This window comes from Mastomys coucha, unplaced genomic scaffold (assembly GCF_008632895.1).
Source record: "Mastomys coucha isolate ucsf_1 unplaced genomic scaffold, UCSF_Mcou_1 pScaffold6, whole genome shotgun sequence".
Classification (NCBI taxonomy): domain Eukaryota; kingdom Metazoa; phylum Chordata; class Mammalia; order Rodentia; family Muridae; genus Mastomys; species Mastomys coucha.
The window spans coordinates 2,421,979-2,443,965 of NW_022196912.1; the positions used below are offsets into that span (position 1 = coordinate 2,421,979).

At 36.0% G+C, this 21,987-nt stretch overlaps 1 protein-coding gene across 29 annotated transcripts in view; it reads left to right on the forward strand.

Annotated features, from left to right (window-relative positions):
* Nrxn1 (neurexin 1) overlaps positions 1-21,987 on the forward strand; it is a 1,104,407-nt gene that overhangs the window by 431,428 nt on the left and 650,992 nt on the right. For all 29 annotated transcript variants that reach the window (XM_031356553.1, XM_031356556.1, XM_031356572.1 and 26 more), the window contains one exon: positions 17,137-17,575. In XM_031356553.1, coding sequence (XP_031212413.1) covers positions 17,137-17,575 — 439 coding nt within the window. The remainder of the gene's footprint in view (positions 1-17,136; positions 17,576-21,987) is intronic.

Here is a 21,987-nt window from a genome sequence, read left to right on the forward strand (position 1 = left end):
GGAGAGAGGGAGAGAGGGAGAGAGGGAGAGAGGGAGAGGGAGAGAGGGAGAGAGAGAGAAACTGTGTCTGTGGATGAGTATAAGTGTAGAAGCATTGGTATGTCTATATATCTGTGACTCTGCATGTGTCTTTATGTCTGTGGGATTATGTGTGTGGGTGAGTTTGAATGTTTAGATGTGATGTAGATATGTGTGTGTGTGTGTGTGTCTATGTGTGTGTGGGGGGGTGCACATTTGAATAAGAAATCTACTGATTGATCCCTGGAGGTCAAGTTACTTCTCCTAGAAGGGGGAGGTCCCCCCTGGGTCCCAACCCACCCCTGGCATTTCAGGTCACTACAGGACTAGCCACATCTTCTCTGCTGATGCTAAAAAAGGAAGCCCAGTTAAGGGAACAGGATCTACAGGCAGGCAACAGAGTCAGAGAAAGCCCTGGCGCAGTTGTTGAGAGGTCTGCATGAAGACCTAGCTGCACATGTGCTACATATGTACAGGGGTGTAGGTCCAGCCCATGAATGCTCTTTGGTTGGTGGACCCTGGGTGTCTTCAAGGGGCCAAGTTAGTTAACTCAGTTGTTCTTGTCGAGTCCCTTTCCCCTCTGTTTCCCTCAATCTTTCCCTTAACTGTTACTCAACACTCCTGAGCCTTATCTAATATTTGGCTTTGGGACTCTGTATCTGTTTCAGCCAGGTGCTGGGTAGAGCCTATGAGAGGACAGATATGCTAGACTTTTTATATGGTGATACGAGTCCATTCAATAACCTCATTATTAAGCCATCAGATTTACAGTGGCAGCTCCTGCCATAAAATTCCAAATGACAGTGACTCCTTCCTTGAAGATAAGTGCCCTGAATATGATCTTTCTTATTTGTCTTTTTGTACAGTATTCATCTTCCTTCCTGAAGAAATGTAAGAAAAGTTTGTTTTGGGGGGGAGGGGGATGGGTTAATGCTTGGCCTAATGAAAACTTGTCTTTGATGTGTGTCCATAGAGTGTAGTACAATTGAAAATGTACTTATGTATGGAAGTGAACACTCCCTTCATTATTCTTTGTAGTTCATAAGTGTTTATTCCCCACAATGACGAGATATTGAGAGGTCCGATCTGGTGCAGATCTTGTACATGAAGGCATGGCTACTTAAGAGTTTAAGAGTGATTCAGCCACGTCATGTCCATAAGACATCGTTCCACAGCACTTGCCACTCCTCTGCTGCTTCCATCCTTTCCAGGACTCCTCTACCTTTCCTGTGCCTTGGAGGGAGCTAGCTCTATCCCACTTTAATCTTCTACTGCCAGGGAGAAGCCGCTTCATTTTTATTTTCTTGCTGGGAATACGTAGCAAAGATAACATAATCTTTAATTCTGAGCCTCTAAAATACCCAAAGCTTCCCCCATGAATATTGTAAATGTTTAGTTTCTCTTAAGCTAATTTTAAATTTGCCACTATTACAGACCTTTAGATGATACATTTTCTAGCTAAGTCCTTGTTATGAAACTCATGTGCACACACATATGCTAAACATTGGAGTCTCCTCATATCCTGTCATTCTAATCAAATGTTTGCTTCCCATTGCCTGCCTATGTAGGGCTGGGACCTCTTCCGAAGCAAAAGGACTGCACTTGTTCCATCACTACACTTTGCTTACTTTGTCTTGCCTCTGACACAGAGCCAGGACATAGCATTGGTTCCTCACTGTCTTTGACAACTCTTGATATAGCATTATTTTAAATTTGCTCTTAAATGTATTTTATAGTACCAAAGCCAGTATTATTAAGATGAAGATAGAAATACTTACAACATGAAAATAAATAAATTGCTATCTTGAATAGAGAAGACAAAGAGGAGCTATTTGGATAAATCAGCACAGTAAAGGCAGAGGTATTTATAAGAAAATAAAATGCACACCTCTCTAAGCTTCCCTCTAGTGTCCTATAAGTTCTGTCTACTGAAAATAATAATTCTTAGGTTAAAAAATTAACTTCTCCCCCCCATTGACCTGTCAATGTGTCAGTTTGTCAGGACTATTCATTCATTAGGAATGATTTGCCATGATTTAATGTAATATAATGGAATGCTTCATTTTTATTAGCCATGTGACTTTGAAGAAATTAGTTAAACTTCCTTAGGTTTCGAACTATGCCTGAAAATGGTGATTCAGAACATTCATTGGAGAATGGTTATATTTAATTGGTGATAATGGCTAAAATGCTAGCTGGAATAATCACTGGTGGATATTATTGTGATCAATTTGGAGATTAGTTAGATTATTCACAAAAGGCAAAACCTAAGCAGGTCTATATTAATGAACGAATACACTAAGAAGTATGCTAAGCCAGAAAGAGAAGATATGACAGATTTTTATATTCCAAAATAAAATAGCCTCTCTGAGACCATGTACTTGAGAAGAGTCATGTCAGCATAGATTGCACTTCATCCTAAGTACTGCATTCGGATGTTTACACATGGTTTAAGCATCAGGAAATAGTTTGGATGGTGGCTGTCGGCATCCACTCTTTAGAAGCTGAGACTCTAAGGTTGCACTAAGTCTCAGACTTCTATATGGTTCACTCAGATCTCCAGGTCTCTTTCTCCCAGTGGATCCACCTAGAGATCCATCAGATATCTCTTACAACCATCTGGAATCTGAGAGTTCCTTAGGAATAATCCTTCTGCAATTAACACCTTTAGAAACTCCAACCGATTGATGGCACAGAATGAACATTTCCTTATTCTCCAGTCATTCTGGTTTGTCTTCTACCCAAGCTTGGCCACAGAGGCAGCTGGGGGGACTCCAGTGTTTCCCCTTATATCCTTGTTCTTCTTCCAAGTATCTGGCTGCTTTCCCCTGCTAATGACAGGGACCACCCGGAGTTGCCCAAGCTGTTTTTTCCTCTGTAATGTGATGTGTGTTTATGGGCTTCCCAACTTACATTGAAATTTTAACATACATTAATCCTTTTAAATGTTTACCTTTTTACAAAGATTGTGACTTTTACACACAACATCAAAAAGATAATTTTCAAAGCTTGGTTCTCGTTGTGGACTTCAAAAATATCATTTCAGTATCATAAGAGCATGATTATTTGTTTCTCATGTGTGTTTACCCTGGGAGAAGGAAAGAAATATTATACTAGATGAAAATCCACTGAAAAAATTATGACTTGAGACCCTAAAGAACGTGATCTGTGTTCTCTGAACGTAAGGTTGGAGGAGCCACTTTTTTCTCTGCACAGGATTCCCCAAGCTCAGTTGAACCATTCAGACTCTTTGTACGTTGACTGATTATCCTTCTCTGCTGTTGCTTTGTGACAACATCTCCTCTAGAGACATCTTATTGTTATCTTGATTCTTTAAGACATAGATTCCAGAAATCTGCTGGCAAAATTCCTCTTAAAAATGATTCCTGCCTTACCCCCAATGTAGTCATTCTGGTTTGAGCTTTAAAACTAGACTTGGCTATCAAAGAGTGTATGCCACCTGATTCCTAATAATTTCATAAAAATATTATAACTCATGACTGTCTAATCCATAACTTCCAAGAGAAGATTTATATCCAGGTAGCACACTTTAGATCTTTAGGTACAGGACTCTCCTGGATCCAAGGTGAAATGCCTATCTATGGTCCCTAGCAGTCTTTGTTTAATATGATTCAGGATACCCTGAATATTGTCAAGTGTTCCAGCTTGCAAGTTTGTTTTAAAATAGATATGCAGTAATAGTATTATGCAAGGAGAATAGGGATACATGTTACAACTGCTATGCTTGTTTTGCCCCAGTCTGGAGGACTCAAAACTATAGTCAAATAGTTAAAATGTTTGGTGGGGCATGTCAGTGCATTTGCAAAGCTCAGAGCTGCTTTCTGTAGCTGAACCATGGAGTGGAATAGAGATTGGGATGGTGAGCTAAGCGTGAGGACTCTTGTATAAGTCACCTAAAATATTTTAAAAACATTTTTCCAACACAGAAAACAAAACTATATACTGAAGACTGATATACAAACCAGCGAAGACTGGTTTGGTAAATGGATCATATTTGTAAGACATTTTCCTAAATAACATGATCATTCGCAGTTCACCTAATGTCATTAACAATATCAAGCTTGATACAAGTGCTATGGAAACACCCTCCATTTTATAGGGACTCAAACCTTTTATATTTTGAGTTACATGGATATTTTGGCTTTGTGCTTTTCTCCTGAATATTCTGCTTTCAAACCATATCCTACCTCTTTGTTTTTTCCGCAAAAAGCTTTCCCAAGAAGCAAAGTTGTTTTCACCTTTTAAAAGATTAATTTTCTTTTTAGTTCTGTGCAGGCATGAACATGAGTATTAGTGAGTGTGTGTACCTCTTAGTCTAGGTTACTTCAGAGGCTAACACCTCTGGTATATATGGTATCTGAGATTGACCTCTGGTCTCTATATGAATGTTTATATATGTGCACATATTTACACGTGCACCCAAAGCACCAACATCACCACATACACACACAGATACACACAGACAACCAGAATTGTGGTTCTCAGAAAGAGAAGTTTGTTATAGAGTCTCAGCGAGTTTCCATGAGGAACTAATAAAGTGCATAGAATCATGTCTGACTGAACATTGTTTACCATAAATTATCCTTTCAATAAAGGTGGTTTTCTTAGTAACTGTTATACTTTAACAATGAACAGTGTATTGTGAATTTAATAACATTTACAAATGACAAAATAAAACTACAGTTACTGGCACTCATTTTAACCACTATATCACATTGGATTCATGAATCCCAGAAAAAATAGTATATTCTGGTTCTGTGCCATGACATTCATTGCAAGCCAACAAAAACAGAAAGAATCAGTTACTAAATCTGTTTTTATGTAGTCTTAATATGTTGATAATCATAGAAAATTTCTTATTAAAGTTTTTTTATTAGATATTTATTTACATGTAAATATCTCCTTTCCAAGTTTCCCTTCCAAAAAAACAAATAAACAAACAAAAACAACAAGAACAAACCCCTGTTGCCTCCCCCCTCCCCATGCCTGCCACTCCACCCTCTCTCACTTATTGGCCCTGGCATTCCCCTACACTGGGGTACAGAACCTTCACAGGGCCGAGGTCCTCTCCTCTTATTGGTGATTGAATTTGCAATCCTCTACTATACATGTGCTGCCAGAACAATCAGACCCATCATGTGCAGTCCTTGGTTGGTGGTTGAGACCCTGGGAGCTGTGAGGGTGCTACTTAGTTCATATTATTGTTCGTCCTAAGGGGCTGCATACCCCTCAGCTCCATAGGTCCTTTCTCTAACTCCTTCACTGGGGACCCTGTACTCAGTTCAATGGCTGTGAGTCTCTACATCTGTATTAGTCAGGTACTGTCAGAGCCTCTCAGGAGATAGCTATATTTAGGCTGGTTTGTCCTTCCTTCAGACTCTGCTCCATAGTTAATCTCTGCAACTCCTTCCATGGGTATTTGGTTCCCCCTTTTAAGAAGGAATGAAATGTCTACCATTTGGTCTTCCTTCTTCTTGAATTCCTTGCGGTTTGTGGGTTGTTCTTCCTGTATTCCAAACTTCTGGGCTAATAACCACTTATCAGAGAGTGCATACCATGTTTGTTCTTTTGTGATTGGGTTACATCACTCAGGATGATATTCTCCAGATCCATCCATTTCCCTAAGAATTTCATAAATTTATTGTTATTAATAATTGAGTAGTACTCCATTGTGTAGATATACCACAATTTCTGTATCCACTCCTCTGTTGAGGCATATCTGGGTTGTTTCCAGGTTCTGGCTATTATAATTAAGGCTGCTATGAACATGGTGGAGCATGTGTCCTTATTACATGTTGGAGCATCTTTTGGGTATATGTCCAGGAGTGGTATAGCTGGGTCCTCCAGTAGAATGATGTCCAATTTCCGGAGGAACCACCAAACTGATTTCCAGAGTGATTGTACCAGTTTGCAACTTATTAAAGTTTTAAATATTGCATTTAAATAGTATCTGGTTTGATTTCTGAATTTTTGGGATGCTTACTAAATTTTTCAGGGAAGTACTTCACTCTTGAACCTGTCCTGAATTTGCTTGGTCATCTACTACCTCATTAATTTGTATAAGAAGTTTAACTTTACCCAATAAGACTTTTAAGAAATAGAGAAATTTATATAATTACTCAACAAGCCTAGAACACAAGGGAAGTTGACAATCTTTGGATATTTTGATGTATTGACTCACACTAATATTATGACAGGAAACATACCAGCTAAAGTGTATATTTCATATTCCATTTTCACACTCTCTGCTTGATGTAATTGATGCAGTGAAGGGCAAAGCAAACATGGATGTCCAACTCCAACACATTGTCTGCTGACAGTATATTCAGCACAGAGCCAGCACAGATTGACATGTGTAGGGTTTGAGTAGAGAACATTGAAACACTTAGCCACCTGAGCAGTGACCAGGCTAGCCCTCAATATGCATTTCTGAACTGATAATCATAGCCCCTTTATTTCTGAATAAATGTAGAAATGAAATAGTCCCAAAAAGATAGGACTGCTCTGGACAGTCTGGCCACTGACTACCCAAGAAAACAGGAGCTGATAGTGAGCCAATGTGCACTTTGAGCTAGAGGAAGTTACAGTAGTCCTGACAAAGAAACAGCCCTTAGAGAGAGGGGGGTGCTGACTGAAGGCAACATATTGAAGGGAAGAACTATGGTATTTACTCTGGGACTAGAGAACCCCAAGGGTGCCTCCTTGTAAGAATGAACATAGTTTCCATAGGAAAGAAGGGTAGGATGCTGTTATACTTTTAAAATCAGTAATATTTTCTCAAGTTTATTCAGACTAATATTTGATTAAAATATTAATCCCTCCTAATTCCTAGAGTATCATTGAATAAAACAATTATCTTCTAATGAACTTCATTTTTTTTCAGAGCTCAGATAATATGTCACAGAGTATCCCTTTCTAGACAAATAAATGAACCTTTACTAACTACGGTTTATGGAAAATCACATAGAAGTAAGTCGCTGGCCAAAGCCCTGGAGACAATGTAGTCATCTATATATCCAGTCTAAGCTCCTCAGTAATGTCTATATATGTGGTCGTCTCACAATATCTGATGACTGCTTCTCTTATTAACAATTTTAAAATTATATCTTTTAGTGACATATAAACAGGTCTCTAAAATAAAAAGACTTGGGGATCTACATGAGTCACTGAACTTTTATTTTTCTTGGGTGCTAGCACTTGCATTTTATAGACAACCAGAAAACACTCAAGCATGAGGCTCCCATACCTGCTTCTCTCTCAAACTTATAGAATCTTTCTTCCTTTGTCATTGGTGGTGTATAATAAATATCTGAAATATACATTCATTTAATACTGACACCAAACTCAGTGTTCCCTGGACTGTGCACACATTTGGTAGTTTTTAGTTTAGTGATTTTTTTTTCTTGGCAAAAGCTCTGCTCCTGCCTGGGAACTGATTACACTTCCGCAGAGCCAATATGTTTCTCAGTTCTCCAATTTAAATGCTGCCAAGGATTTTCTAACATGTGCCATGAGAAATTCAGCTGCACACAAAACCCCATTCATTAAATAAATAGTTAACTAAGCAACCTCTGGCAACTTCTAACCTCAGAAGCACTGGGGACCTTCCAAAGGAAGTAATTAAAGATTGCTTTAAAACAAAATGCCCTAGCACTTAACAGTCATAATTGAAAAAAGTTTCCCATATGGGGTCTCCATACTCTTCAGGGATTTTGGAATGAAAAAAACAAACAATTATATATATTCTAGTTTTCAAGAAACCTAAAAGGGCCACATATTTCACTGTAGCATAAGCTCAGTACAACATGTATCTTTATCAGATTTAGAGCTACCAACTAACTGAATGAGATTTCAGGGGCTGCCTGTTTTGATTTGAAATGCTTTGATAATTTTAAAACGATCAACCCAAGTACTTCTTAGAATTTTTTTCCTTACCTTATGGAATCTTATAAAATTCCATCTTTGATAATATTAAAATTATCAACCTAAATACTTCTTAAAATTTTTGCTTACCTGATGGAATCTTACAAAATGCATCCTTCATAAAAAGCAAGGTAAAAAAATAAAGGTAAATAAAGTAATGAGTTTGAGGAGGATTCATGTTACACATTCTCATCTCAACATGATTAATTACTTACCAGAGACATACTTTTTGTTTAATGAAAGTAGTCACTTGCTTATCTAAATACAGAGAATACTTCTCTTAGACACTTAATAATCTTAACACTTAGGGCATTGCACACTAATTATTTTTATTTTAACATTTATTCATGTGTGTAGGTGTTCTGCCTGCATGTATATCTGTTCACCGTGAATGTGCCTGATGAGGCCAGAAAAGGAGTCAGAACCTCTGGGTCTAGAATTACAGGTGTATTTGAGACATCTTGTAGGTGCTGCCATTCAAACCTGGGTCCTTCAGAAGAGTAGCCAGTCCTCCAATGCTTCCAAGCACTTCTGTTGTTCAAGAACTTTGGTCTTTTAAGACTAGAATGTTGACAATCATGACAACACTTTGCTTGGTGCCCAAGTCAGGCACTAGTTCTGCATATTTGTATATGCTTTATTAACACTGCGAACCAAGACTTAAAACTCATCTTTGAGAAGGAAGAAAACTGCTTCGAAGGGAATGTAGTACCTACCTAAGGAGTGTAGTTAGTTAAGTAAAAATGATTGTATTCACACACACACACACACACACACACACACACACACACAAATACTAGAAAATGTACATCTTGTATTTCATTTACCAGGTGATATTAAATCTTAGATTTATATAACTCCTACCCACCAATAGGAGCAAATCTCATTTGCAATATATTTTTATCTCAGGTGCTACAAACAACAGTGATGGCTGCCTTAATTGTCAGTGTCTCTTGTGTGCTTTGTGGTTCCCAGGTGGAGGTTTGAATGAACAATACAGGCAAAATGTTTGGAAGGAAATGGTTAGGTAGACAGTATAGATGATCCATCAATTAGGATGACCAGATACCATGTTTTCAGGAAGTTTAATAGAGTTTTCCATATTTTAGTTATGATAAATATGAAAGGAAAATCAAGATAGAACACCCCATAGCATGGACACTCATAAGTAAAAGGCTGTACCAGGTCCTTAATGGCAATTACTTGGACCACAATTTGTTCACAACTTTCTGACTGTCAAATGAATTAGCTTTGGAGCCTGGGCAAACAACCTTACCTCCTGATGAGATACTATTCAAAGGAATTAAGTACTTAACTGCACCTGTAAGCATCTCTGATGCATAAGCACCAACTTCTGAGATTTCACTGAAGAAAGCTCCTGAGGCCCCATGTAATTGCTAGCAAAGAACGAACATGACTATAACTGCATTTGCTATTTTTCTGTGTTTCTTACTGTTTTCTTCTATAGTTGTACACCTGGCTTCCAACTCCTAAAATGTTTTTCCAGAATGAAGTCAGATGCCCTAATACATTAAAATACAAAGCACACTTTACCATTACAGACATTTACCTTGTCCACAGAGAAAACATAAACCTCTATAAGCTGTTATTGATGTATACTGTAGAACAGATTATGTTATAAATGGCTTAGTAGATGTAGCAAAATATATTATAAATCTATAATACCTAAGTGACGTGGACCTGAGCCAAGAAGAAATAGCTCAGTGAGACAAAATAGAATGTTCAGTCATAGAATCTTTTGCATGAAAGTGTCCTATGTGGTGATCTAAAAACCTATGTAGGATCTAGTTAATAACCATGAGTGGGAGAATCCATTTGGATTTTTCACCTTAAGCAAAAGTTATATAACAGAAGTGTTTAGGGCAAATAACCAGGGTACAACTTCAGCATTCTATATAACTGCTCTTATCTAAAAGAGCCAGGTCTTGTGCCCAGTAACTATCTTTGGAGATCCTGTTGTTCCTAGAATACAGAATGACTGCTATTTAATACAGTGTGATCTCTGTTCCTTAAGCCCTGAAGGAAGGTGAGGCAAGTTAGACCAATGCTCTGAGTGATAATTATGCCCACGGACAGAGGCAAACAGATGACCCAGCCAGGATGCCAAGGGAAGGCACAGATGCCAAGCTTCTGTCCTGCCTTTGATTACCTGTGGGATAAGTCAGAGACAGTTCTTTTCAGCAAAGCCAGCTTCTAAATGCTTGTTTCACACAGTTCAAATCTATTTGAAATAAGGTTTTACACACAAACACATGCATGTACTTATAACCAAGGAACATATTTTACATCAAAATAATATGCTTATCAAATACTAGGATGGCAAAATGAGGAAGATGCTGGGAAAATGGTACATTCTAATGTTAGAAGCGTGGTATTTCACAAGGAACAACCATTGTATCATTGAAGCAAGGAAAAGAAAGACTTTATAATAAATAGTAATTTATTTCATAATCTATGTATGTATGTATGTATACATACTGGATGCATATGTGACTAGTTAATATATAAATACAAACTAATTTATATATCTTGTATTTGGACTTATGGCCACGTCCTTAAAAAAACTGTAAAATTGTATAGTAGAAGACATTTCATTGAACTCATGAGGGTAAGAATGCTAAACTAATTTTTATTGGTTAACCTAGACAAAACATTCATTCTTGTTCTTTTCAGCTCAAAGTAATTATACTGATTTGGGGGAAGATGAGTTTCCTTACCAAGTTAGTAATGATTATGGTTATCTTTCCCTCATTGAGACTGACAGATTAATCATATGTTTGAATAAAGTCACCAGACGTTTTCCCTTTGAGCAACAGCTGCTGGTTTGGAGTAGAAACTTTAAACCCTAATTTATGATGTGTTATTTCTGTAGATTAATGGGAGATTAAATCTAAACATATCTTCATCTGCTACTTTTAAAGTATCAGTAAGCACTGTATTTTGTTGTTTCTCAGTAACTCTTTCAGTGTCTAACTAAATGACATCACTGGGGAATTACTTTGCAGCTCCACGTCAAACACGACATTACTGAAGTTTGAGACCAATTTTCTGAAATTCATGTCCTAAAGTCATTGTGAAATCATTGCTGTGAGAAAAACAGGCATCACAGTGTATTAGTACTGATTGTGTGGCTGCTCACTGAGGATAACAATGAAGGCTGCAGTATAGGAAATTATTACCTGGGGCAGGACAGCCTGATTTCCAAGTTGACTTTATCAGCTTGCTTCTAGAGCTGTCCACATGGCTTTATTTATTGTATATAGGAAGGGTAAAGCACTGATGCTTTTCACTTTTATGAAGAGGACACATTAGGTTGTCCATCTAAATCTGAGACAAGATGTTTTTCTACATTGCTTAAAGTACTGTGGATTTTTTCCCATCCAGACTCTAGCGAAATTTGGTTATCAGTTTAAATGTCATGAGCTCTTGTGGATAAATGTTATTATAGTCTATTTTCATCTTTTCTAACCAGCTTTGCTATTTTTGTTTGGATAAAGTGACATATTTAGCTAAAGATTTTATCTGTAGTCTAGTTCTGAATAGGATTAAATTTGTGGTAAAAACACCAAATCCTCCTCCAGAAAAAAAATCCTCCTCCCTTAAAATAAGCTCTGCCATCTGTGAAATTCCCTGTGCTCCCTCCCTAATATTCATGTGTCCTGGTGTTGAGTGGTTTTCTTAGCATCTTGTTGGGTTACATTGTGTGGGAACAGTGGGCATCTACCTTTTCTTTCTCAATATTTGTTCCTTAGCACCTCCACAGCACACAACTACATGGGTGGTACAGTTTACCAATGACAAAGTCTGTGTCTCACAGTTCCATTGGCTCCCTGGCCTTTTAATGTCAATGAACTGTTCATTTGCCACTTTAAAGAAATAAAATTCAGAATAAATGATGTTTGGTTGAAAAATTCAGGGCAACAATGACCATGATACCTAAAAAATAAGTGTCACTAGTGTCCCCATGTGTTCAGAACATAGAAAACATGTTAAAATTCCTACCTTTGTTCTTGTTTTCTTTTGTTTTTTTGTTAGACACAATCTGCCTGGCTTGAAACTCATTGTGTAGCCAAGTCTGCATGGATTTGGATAATCTTCCTGCCTCTGCCTCCTGAGTGCTAGGATTGCAGGATCCACCACTCTTAACTTAATTTTCTACTCTCAGTCATAAGCGAAACAAGTTCTTCTCTACTCCTTTTATTTATTTTTCTCTTTTAATTATAGTCTAACTTGGTGGGGTAGTGCAAACCTTACAAATGCAAAACTACTTTGAGTTCAAGACCTTTGCTGACTGTTTTAAAAAGGAAATTTTAGGTTTAAAATGATCAAATATCATGTGTGTATATTTGGTTATATGATGGCATTCATTGATCTATATTATATACTTATCATTTTCCTTTGAGACAGGAACTCACTATGTAAACCACTTAACACTCGGACTCCTAGAGATCCAACTTCCTCTGCATCCAAAGTGCTGGAATAAAAGCTGTATACAAACATGCCTGGCTATTAATCTATTTTTGAGAGATATATCACATACTATAATTTATATCACATACCAGTTATATCAACTTTGATACTTTTATTATAAATTAATTTATATTTAGCACTATAGAAATTTTATATTTGAGTATATGTTGCTTGTACAAACTCTTGATATATATCGTGAACAGGTATTTAAAATATACCATAAACTGTTCTCTCTTGATCTTCCACTGGACTGGGTATATGTATTGGAGAGTGAATAAAATTGCATTTTCTTAAGTATTTTACTTTAGTATATGCCTAACAGTGCTTAGATGAATGAATAGACCATATCAATATGACATTACTTAAAAAATAATGTATTGGATATGAGTATTGATACATTTTAATTTCCTTCATGAGATGTTCCTTGGACTATACCAACCAAGTACTACTTCCAGGTAGTTTGAAATGACTCTTTTATTCCTTGCTTGTGGGTTACCTTCTGGTTGTGTTTCAGACATATTCACTGCTATACCAAGAGGAGTCATGTAGTGATCCCAGAGAGGAGGAAATTAAAAGGAAACACCTTCATGTATAACCATTCTCAAGTATGGGAAGAAAACCCAGGATGGTTTAAAAAGAGCCACTTGTGTCTTCTGGGTGGGCTCCATCCAGTGCAATGCCGAGACATCTGCACAGCTCTTCCGTTAGGAGAGTTTAGCTACCCTACACACTGTCAGAGTTTATTCTTGAAAACATCATTAGTGCATGTTAATTAATTAAAAAACCTCATTGAAATCTCTTAACTGATGCATATCCTTATTTTTAAAAGTACTCATATGAGTAGTAAATGTTTTCAGACTAATTTCACATACCCTGACTTCCTCAGAAGAGCTGTATGTATCAGTTGCTTCTGTCGAAGCCTTTAGAATAATGCTCGGTACCTCTGTGTACTTTAAGGTGGTCTGAACTTTCTCTTTTCTAATAGATTAGTGTTTAAATTTATAGATTAGTGTTTAAATTTGTCTCAAAATAGGGAACCACATAGCATCTCAAACCACAACTGAACAACATCATAAGGATAGACAAAACATGTGTCTTTCATTTCTGGCTCAAATCAAATACATTAAGAGGAGAACTGTCCATAAGTTCACACATGGAATGCCTCTCCTTTTGACCTGTTCTCTTTAGAAATTAGGAACATAAGATACACAGAGGTCACTAAGCAAAGATAATAGTATGCAAAATAAAATAAGGTTTATATATACATATATATATATATATATCAGTCAGTTATATATATATGTATGCTGATATATATATGTCAACAGTCAGTTATGTATTCAATAACTATAATCATTTCCTCTTCATTATGGACCCATTTTTCAGTATTATTTTCAAGATCAGGTATTGATATTCAGTCCTTTCTAATGTAAGTCTACACTTACAAATTGTTTTGTGTTCTTGTATATTAAGCATAGACATTTAAAAGTCCTTGACATAAAAAGGAAAAGGGAAAATGTAATAATAATTTAAATTAACATTTAAAATAAACATTAAAATTACATTGCAGATTAAATACAAAACAAACAAAAATTAAAACAAGCAAAATGCAACATCTGAAAGCTATATCTTATATGTCTCCCTTTGGCACATAGGTAGTAGCCAATGGAGCAAGGAGTTGAACTTCAACATTTTGAAATGATTTAAAAATATATCAATATCCCTTCAAGCTCTTAGATTCTAAAATTAGATCTAAATAAATATTTACTAGTATCACCAATAATTAGATTGAATGCACACACACACATACACATATATATGTATATATACATATATATTCAATCTCCATATATGTGTATGTATGCATTGGTTCAAAAGTGGAACTCTACTTTTTAAGTAAGATACAATCCCATGAGCAATCATAAAGTAACACTATGATCAAGCACCATATTCTTTTCAAAAAAGCAAAAATAGCTCACTCATGAATTCTAAGAAGGCTGAGAATACTTAAAGCCACTTGTTAGAATAATTGAATCAGAGTTGGATCATTATAAGAGTAAATCTAATGCTGGAAAATAAGGTAATTATGGAATGTAGGTCAGATAAAAGAAATGTGGTAACCTGACAGTGAAAGTGTATCCATCTCAGATTGCTTTTCTGTTTACCATAGGAACCTTTCAGGGAACACAAAATGGGGAGGAAAAATGAACAATATGGGTCTGCTCAAAAAATAAATTTTTATTTCTCTAGGTTTCACATGGGCATATTACTCTAGAAGTACTTCATACCCTACAAAATGAACTTAAGCATAAGCTTTTCCAGTGTATAGGCCAATTTGTTAACAAACTGGATATTCACAAATGGTTAAACATTTCCCTAGAAAAATATATTTGTGGTACTTTGGTTTTGGGGTTAGTCCACAATCCCACATTTTAGTATAGTCTACTTGCATGCCTAAACTATAATTATAAAACTTTAATAATGCCTATGTCAAACTTGGTTTAATAAAGTGAAAAAAGTATTTGACTCAGTTCTTAGTAAACATGTAATGATTCCATATGGTGGGCACTGAACTAGTAATATACAAGAGTGAGCAAGTTTCCTACTTACACAAGATGAAGATCAAGGTGGGAATTCATTTTGTTTCAGTCAGGGGTAGTTTGTATGGCTAATTCTGAATACTATATCCAAGAGTAAATTTCCTACTTTTTCTCAGTATTTTCCCAAATACCCTCACTGTTAAAATATACAAAACTATGGGATTGCAACTAAAATCATTGCTAACAGTTTCATTACTCTCACACCCTCCAACTCTCTTCTATTCATGATGTCCTATTCCTGAGTTATGACAGCTACCCATAGCCGAACTTCTTTCTTCCTGTCAGAAATGGCTACTTCTGTGAAAGCAGCTTGAATTTATAGCTAACAAGTTACTATTGATGAATGGAGGCATCTGTGTCATGCAGATCAGAAAATGCTCAATCCGAATGAATTGCCCAAATTATCTCCAAATACTAACATAAAATACCCAAGGAATGATGAAAAATTAACAGGCTGAGTAGCACAAAGTCATGATGAGAGCTTTGAAAATCACCCATGAAGAACATTTTCTCTGCTGCTAAAGAAAGAAGACCCTAAATCAACTTCCCTGAGGCATAATAGTGCTTCCTCCTTTCAAGACAGTATTCTTAAGAATTAGTGTAATTCCTCTTTGTGATTGCTTTAATTCATTTTCTCTTCTTTTGTTGTCAGTAGATGCCTATTAAGCCATTGTACATATTTATTCAAAGAATAAAGGATATCCGGTGCTTTATAGTAATCTGTCCTGAAAATAAAAGAAAACTGAAGCCACAGGCTCAACATTGAAAAGATGTCACTTATTTATTTGATGAAAATCAAATATAAAAACCAATTATGTGTATGGGTTTTATTTTCTATTTGTTCTAACAGAAAATAGTAGAAGTACTTTTTCAGATATGGTAAAGAGATAGCTATTCTCATATAAGCAGATACAAGAGCTATTATCTAAGACTTATAATGCAGTTGACATTGTCTTGCCTTGATACAGATTTTTCTCTCATACATGCATTTTTTTATTTAATCATTACAATCATGCTGTGGTATGCTACCACTTTGAAGTGAGAAAAATGAAGTTTATAAAGATCATACTTTTTGTAATGCTCATATCTGAATTTGACCTCTAGAAGCTGATTCTGGAGCTTCAAGTCTTAATCACTGACAAGGACAGCTAGTCACTGACTGGTCACATCAGGAAGTTCATTAGTTATCTTGGGTCAATTGGCCATACCTTAGAAATAAATACATACAGCATTAGTTTGGTTCATATTATTGTTTGTGAGTAAATGATTTTAGAACCTGGCAATATTGTTTTCTGTAAAATTTTCAGCCCCATAGATGGACTGATTTATACTCATCTTTATATAAATAACTAGTTCGCCCTTATGTTGGTATAAGCTATATGTGTATAAATGTGATTACCCATCATATGCATTTGTAAAGAAAAGATGATTCTTATCTTTATATCAAAAGACTTATGAGTTTTCCTAATTTACTCTAATAACAGATGCATGATATTAAGAGCCTGCCAACTAGTTTCCCCTGGGTGTTATTTCATGTCCAAAAAGCCCTATGACTACCCGCCAGGCAACAAGAACCACCTTGTCCCTTTAGGTGAAGTGCCTTGGAAAGCAAGAATACAGGACATTTACCTGATATTTGCAAAAATTAAAAATAAAGTACCAGCACCACAGACTAACAAACTATGAAGACCGCTTCACATGCCGTAGCTCTATGCCTGCCAGCAGTGCTCAGCTACTAACACAGCCCAGTGCAAAATAGTATTTTGGCATCTTAATTTTAGTGGGGATTGTGGGGAATTTCAGTACTAAGACTTTTCATAATTATTTTGCAAAGTAAAGATACATAATGGATGTATCTATATCAGTTTTCAGTTTCTGGAATTGTGTATCTTTCCATTTTGTCTAAACTAAATGGTTTTTATTCAGTGAGTTAATAGCTGAAATTTGTGTGAAAGAAAATACAATAAAATCGATTCATATTTTATATTTTTTTCATGATTACTTCAAAATTCTATGGGCTGCAGACAAGTGATACATATTCAAGTATAAAGTCCAGATTCTCACTACTATTCTCTACCCACAGGTTGTATATAAAAATAACGATGTAAGGCTGGAGTTATCTCGACTTGCCAAGCAAGGAGATCCTAAAATGAAGATCCACGGTGTGGTGGCTTTTAAGTGCGAAAATGTGGCAACCTTAGACCCAATAACTTTTGAAACCCCAGAATCTTTTATTTCTTTGCCTAAGTGGAATGCAAAGAAAACAGGCTCAATATCATTTGATTTCCGCACAACGGAGCCAAACGGCCTCATCTTGTTCAGCCATGGCAAGCCGAGGCATCAGAAGGATGCCAAGAACCCACAGATGATTAAGGTGGACTTCTTTGCAATTGAAATGCTGGACGGCCACTTGTACCTTCTCTTAGATATGGGATCAGGTACTATAAAAATCAAAGCCCTGCAGAAGAAAGTCAATGATGGAGAATGGTATCATGTGGATTTCCAGCGGGATGGACGGTCAGGTAATTAAATATTTTACTTTATTATTAGACCCTCCAAAATCCAAATGTTCAAATGGCTTGTGACTTAAGCAAATACTTCCTAGGCATCAAGGCAAGGCATACCAGATCTTGCAAGAAGTTTTATCCTGAATATGCAGATAACAGATTTTAAAGTTCTTATAGACTCAGCCATGTTTTTATGTCATTGGACATTTGAAGGTACCTGAACATTTAATTACAAAATATAAAATAAAAAAAAATAATCAATCCATGAAAATATATCAGGGTTGTGTGCAAAGCACTTGAGTCTTTGTGGTGACATTTAAACCTACCTCTTAACCAACTTTTCTTTGAGATGTTGGAAATGCCAACAGAGGGTGTCACCACTTGGTTTCATTCTCTGCCGATATTCCCTTGAGAAGGAATTTTTCTCAAAGGGCATATTTCCACCGTACTTTAAAAGTTGCTTAAAGAGTTGGACTTTGCTTAGTATAAACTTTGAAGAAAGAAAGAAAAAAATCAACCAGAATGGTACGTTTTTACGCAGTAAAATAAAGAGCTGGAAAGTCAGAAAATGGAGGAAGTAAGTAGAAACACAAAGCCCAGTGCTTTAACCCCAACTTGTCTCAGAAAAATTACTTCTAATTTTCCTGTTTGGGAAAAGGTTTGTTCCTAAATGTCATTACCATGAAAAGTTTGGGGATTAGGTTCGTTTCTATTTTTCTGGTGTAAATGAAGAAGTTTTGCTGAATGGATTGCAATGGAAGCAATAAACTCTCTGCCCTGCCTCTGACTCTCTGAAAGACATAGTTTTTAATTTGTCCTTAGGAACCTTCAAATAAAAGAATTAAAGTTTGAAATATTTGGTTGTAGATGGTGACAGGACTGCACATATATGTAGAATACAATTTTAAAATAAATCCCATACGTCCTATGACAGAGGACATCTAGTGTCATGTGTGTGTTGTCTTCCTGTCATCATCATGACTGCATGTTTATGATCTGCTGCATGTAAACCTTCACGGGAGAATGCCGAAGGCAGACACCATCTACTCCTACTTAGAAAGGTCAGTTTTGTACTGCCTGAATAAAACATTATTTTAAGTTTTATTTGCAAACCAGAAGAGGAATTAAAGCATAAGATATTTTTTTGGAATCCACTGAAAAAATGGACATCCCTGTGCTTGTTGTTATTTAATAGCAAATTATTTTTCTGTGATTAAAAGATCAGATAAGAGAGTTGGAACAAACATTGTGAAAAATAAAGCTACGTTTTGCCCTTCAACAAGTTAAAGAAGGTAGCTCCAATTATGTGAGCCTCGCTCAGGGGAGCAGAATGTCACTGTAATAGCTGCAGCTGTTAATATTTTATATATAGTATTTTAATTAAGTTCTATATTTACACACTGAATTGATCTGGCATAGACCTGCCTTTTAAAATTTGAATGGATACATTTGCAATTTTGTTTTACCCAAAGAGTATTCTGAATTTTGCTGTAGAGATGCAAGCATTTGTAGTTGAGTTCAACTAAGAAACATAAAATCTCAATTAATTTTATCCATTTTTATTTTCCGAAACAGGGTTTCTCTGTGTAGCCCTGGCTGTCCTGGAACTCACTCTGTAGACCAGACTGGCCTCAAACTTAGAAATCCACCTGCCTCTGCCTCCCAAGTGCTGGGATTAAAGGTGTGCGCCACCACCGCCTGGCAAATTTACCCATGTTTTTAAATATCAATTATGTTCAAATGTTTTGAAAATGATTTTCCGTATCACAAAGAGAAATAATATGGCTATTTTAACAAGACAGTTTTGGCTGGCTTCTGAAGTTAGAAAGGATTGAATTCCTTGGGCAACCCCCAGATAAATTCCCAAAACCATTTAAGCTAGAATATTTTGGTTGTAGGGACTGGAGCCTCTAAGTTACTCTTTCAGCCACTGCTTTCACTGACTTAGATACTAAATAATTAAAACAATCATAGCTATTTGATATCAGTATAAGTATTGATTTTCTTAATCCGAGGTAAAATTAAAGTCATAATGATGAATGAACATAACTGAAATTGGGATTTTCCAAAGCAGTTTTTAAAGGAAACTCATCTGAGATTAAGTCTATTTAGATTTTTTTCAATATTCATATTTCCTGATTTATTGAGTATAGTAATTATAATTTCTGTCTGTCACATGTTTGTCTATCTCTCTGTTTCTGTCTCTCAGTGTGTCTCCTCACCACATATATAATAAAACATAGAGTAGCATATTGAAGATATTATGTTTTTACATTTGAAGTATAGTAGCAGTTTTCTTTGTGAATGCAACTTCTTTACATTTATAATTTTATTTGATTGCTTTCTTGTAAGCCACTTCTACAATAGAGAATAACAGGCACAGCCCCTTATAAAAACAGTGAGAACTTCCAAACTCAGACATTTCAAATAATTCAAACACAAATGTTAGATAGCTTTGCAAGCTTGTTACAGGAATAACAAGCTTTGATGAGGACAGGATTTCGAGATCTGCTGGCTCACAAGATCTCTAAGATCTAAGATCACAAGATCTAAGCAAACTTGTAGATAAGAGAAAATTAACCAAGTAGGAAGATATCCTCTGCTCAAGTATTGAGTAAGGGGCCAGGCAACTGTCAGTGACAAGGAAGATAACCCCCAGGCCACGAGTCTTCCTAGTTGTAAATCTTTGGGTCCTCTCTTCACTAAAAAAGGATATGTGAGCTCTTAGCAGATGAAAAATATTGCCTTTATTTACATAGTTTAATAGAATTTCATTATAGGTAATGGATTATAAACACAGCTATAAGATATGAGATAATATAATTTACCAAAAATTACCGCAATGTATGCTACAAACTAGTAGGCAGAGATACAGGAGGAACATTTACAACTAGAAGGTTAACTTGTTCTCATGACCTAATCAGAGAACACATACAATGCTTGAGCAGAACCATCTAAGTGTGGCAAATCTGCTGGTTAAGGGAAAACCTTCATTCTGAGTTTTTACCAACCTATGAAGTACCTTCTATTCTAAGTGTAGGGAAGAACCACACACTTTTAATGTCCCATTTTTATATAACTTGACCACAGCAGTTTCTATAGACAATGAAGCTTCCTTTTGTTGCCTATGGGGTTTATAGTCACCAACATAGGAGCTGACGTAGTTGGGTTATCTAATCCTGCAATTAGCTGACAAAAGATGAGCCATGCAAACTGCAGGCATGATCTAGTACCTCTGAGTGAACAATTTATGTCTTAGAAAAGCAGTTATCCTATGTACATAACTTAGCTGCTAGGATAAAACCCTTCATTATTGAGTTAATAAGTATACTACAAAAGTTCATATCCCCGTCAACTTTGCAGGACATCATTCAAATACATCTTCCCCATCTCTCCTCCCTTTCTAAACTTTCCTGTTGTATCTATGCTGGTACCAACTATGACAACAAACAGCTGCCCAGGTGTTTAGCTGAAGTATGAACTGTCCTATAATTAGGATAAGGTTAATAACTTTTCATAGGGTAAGAATATTGCTTAAATTTGGTTAACCTCTTTGACTCAGTAAAGGATACCCTCTCAAAAATTTTTATAGTGGATTGTCAGTCATTTTTTTCTTTTCTTGCAAACTATCATTACACATTGAAATAAAGAGGAAGCTCATTATTCTTGTCAAGTTCTACTTGTGTACAGCAGGGCACAGCAGACGGTATCAGCGGTTATTCATGGGTAAGCCTACATTTAACAGCTAAGAAACCATTGAGAATTGAATTGAAGTCATAGCGTTCTAGTTTAAGAACTAGAAATTATAGTGGGAAAGGCAGTCTCTCTCCAGAGCACATAATTAGGGGTTTGTAGTAATCACAGTTCAATGTGAACAGCGCTTGCTGGCTATCTATTACCAGCACGGGTTTCTGTGTGTCCCACCCATAAATTGCCACTCTTAGATAATACCACTTGAACAGCCGTTAGACTGTTTAGGTCTTGAGGTGACCTTGCCCTCCAAATGTAAAGGATTTCCCTTGTCTCTGCTTATTAACTTGTTGCACACATTGAGATAATTTTTAGTAAATTATATTAATGTCCTGTATCTTGTAGTTATGTTTCTAAGCCACCAGCAGGAAGTCGGAGATATATTTTCAATAATTTATCAATTATTTATTCAAATATAATCAACATGCCACTGAGTTTCTATATCAATATTTTTTAAATTTATTTTTTATATTTACTTACTACAGTGAGATTTAAAGGTACAAATTCATTTATATTTTTTCTATATTTATAGCAGTTTTGTTTTGGAAGTCTTTGATCATTGTAAATGTGGACTTATGTATATACTTGGCGTTGCACTATAAACAGAATATTCAGCCTACTTGTTTAATTGGTTTTTTTAAGGTCTTTTTTATTTAAAAATATCTGAGTGATTTATT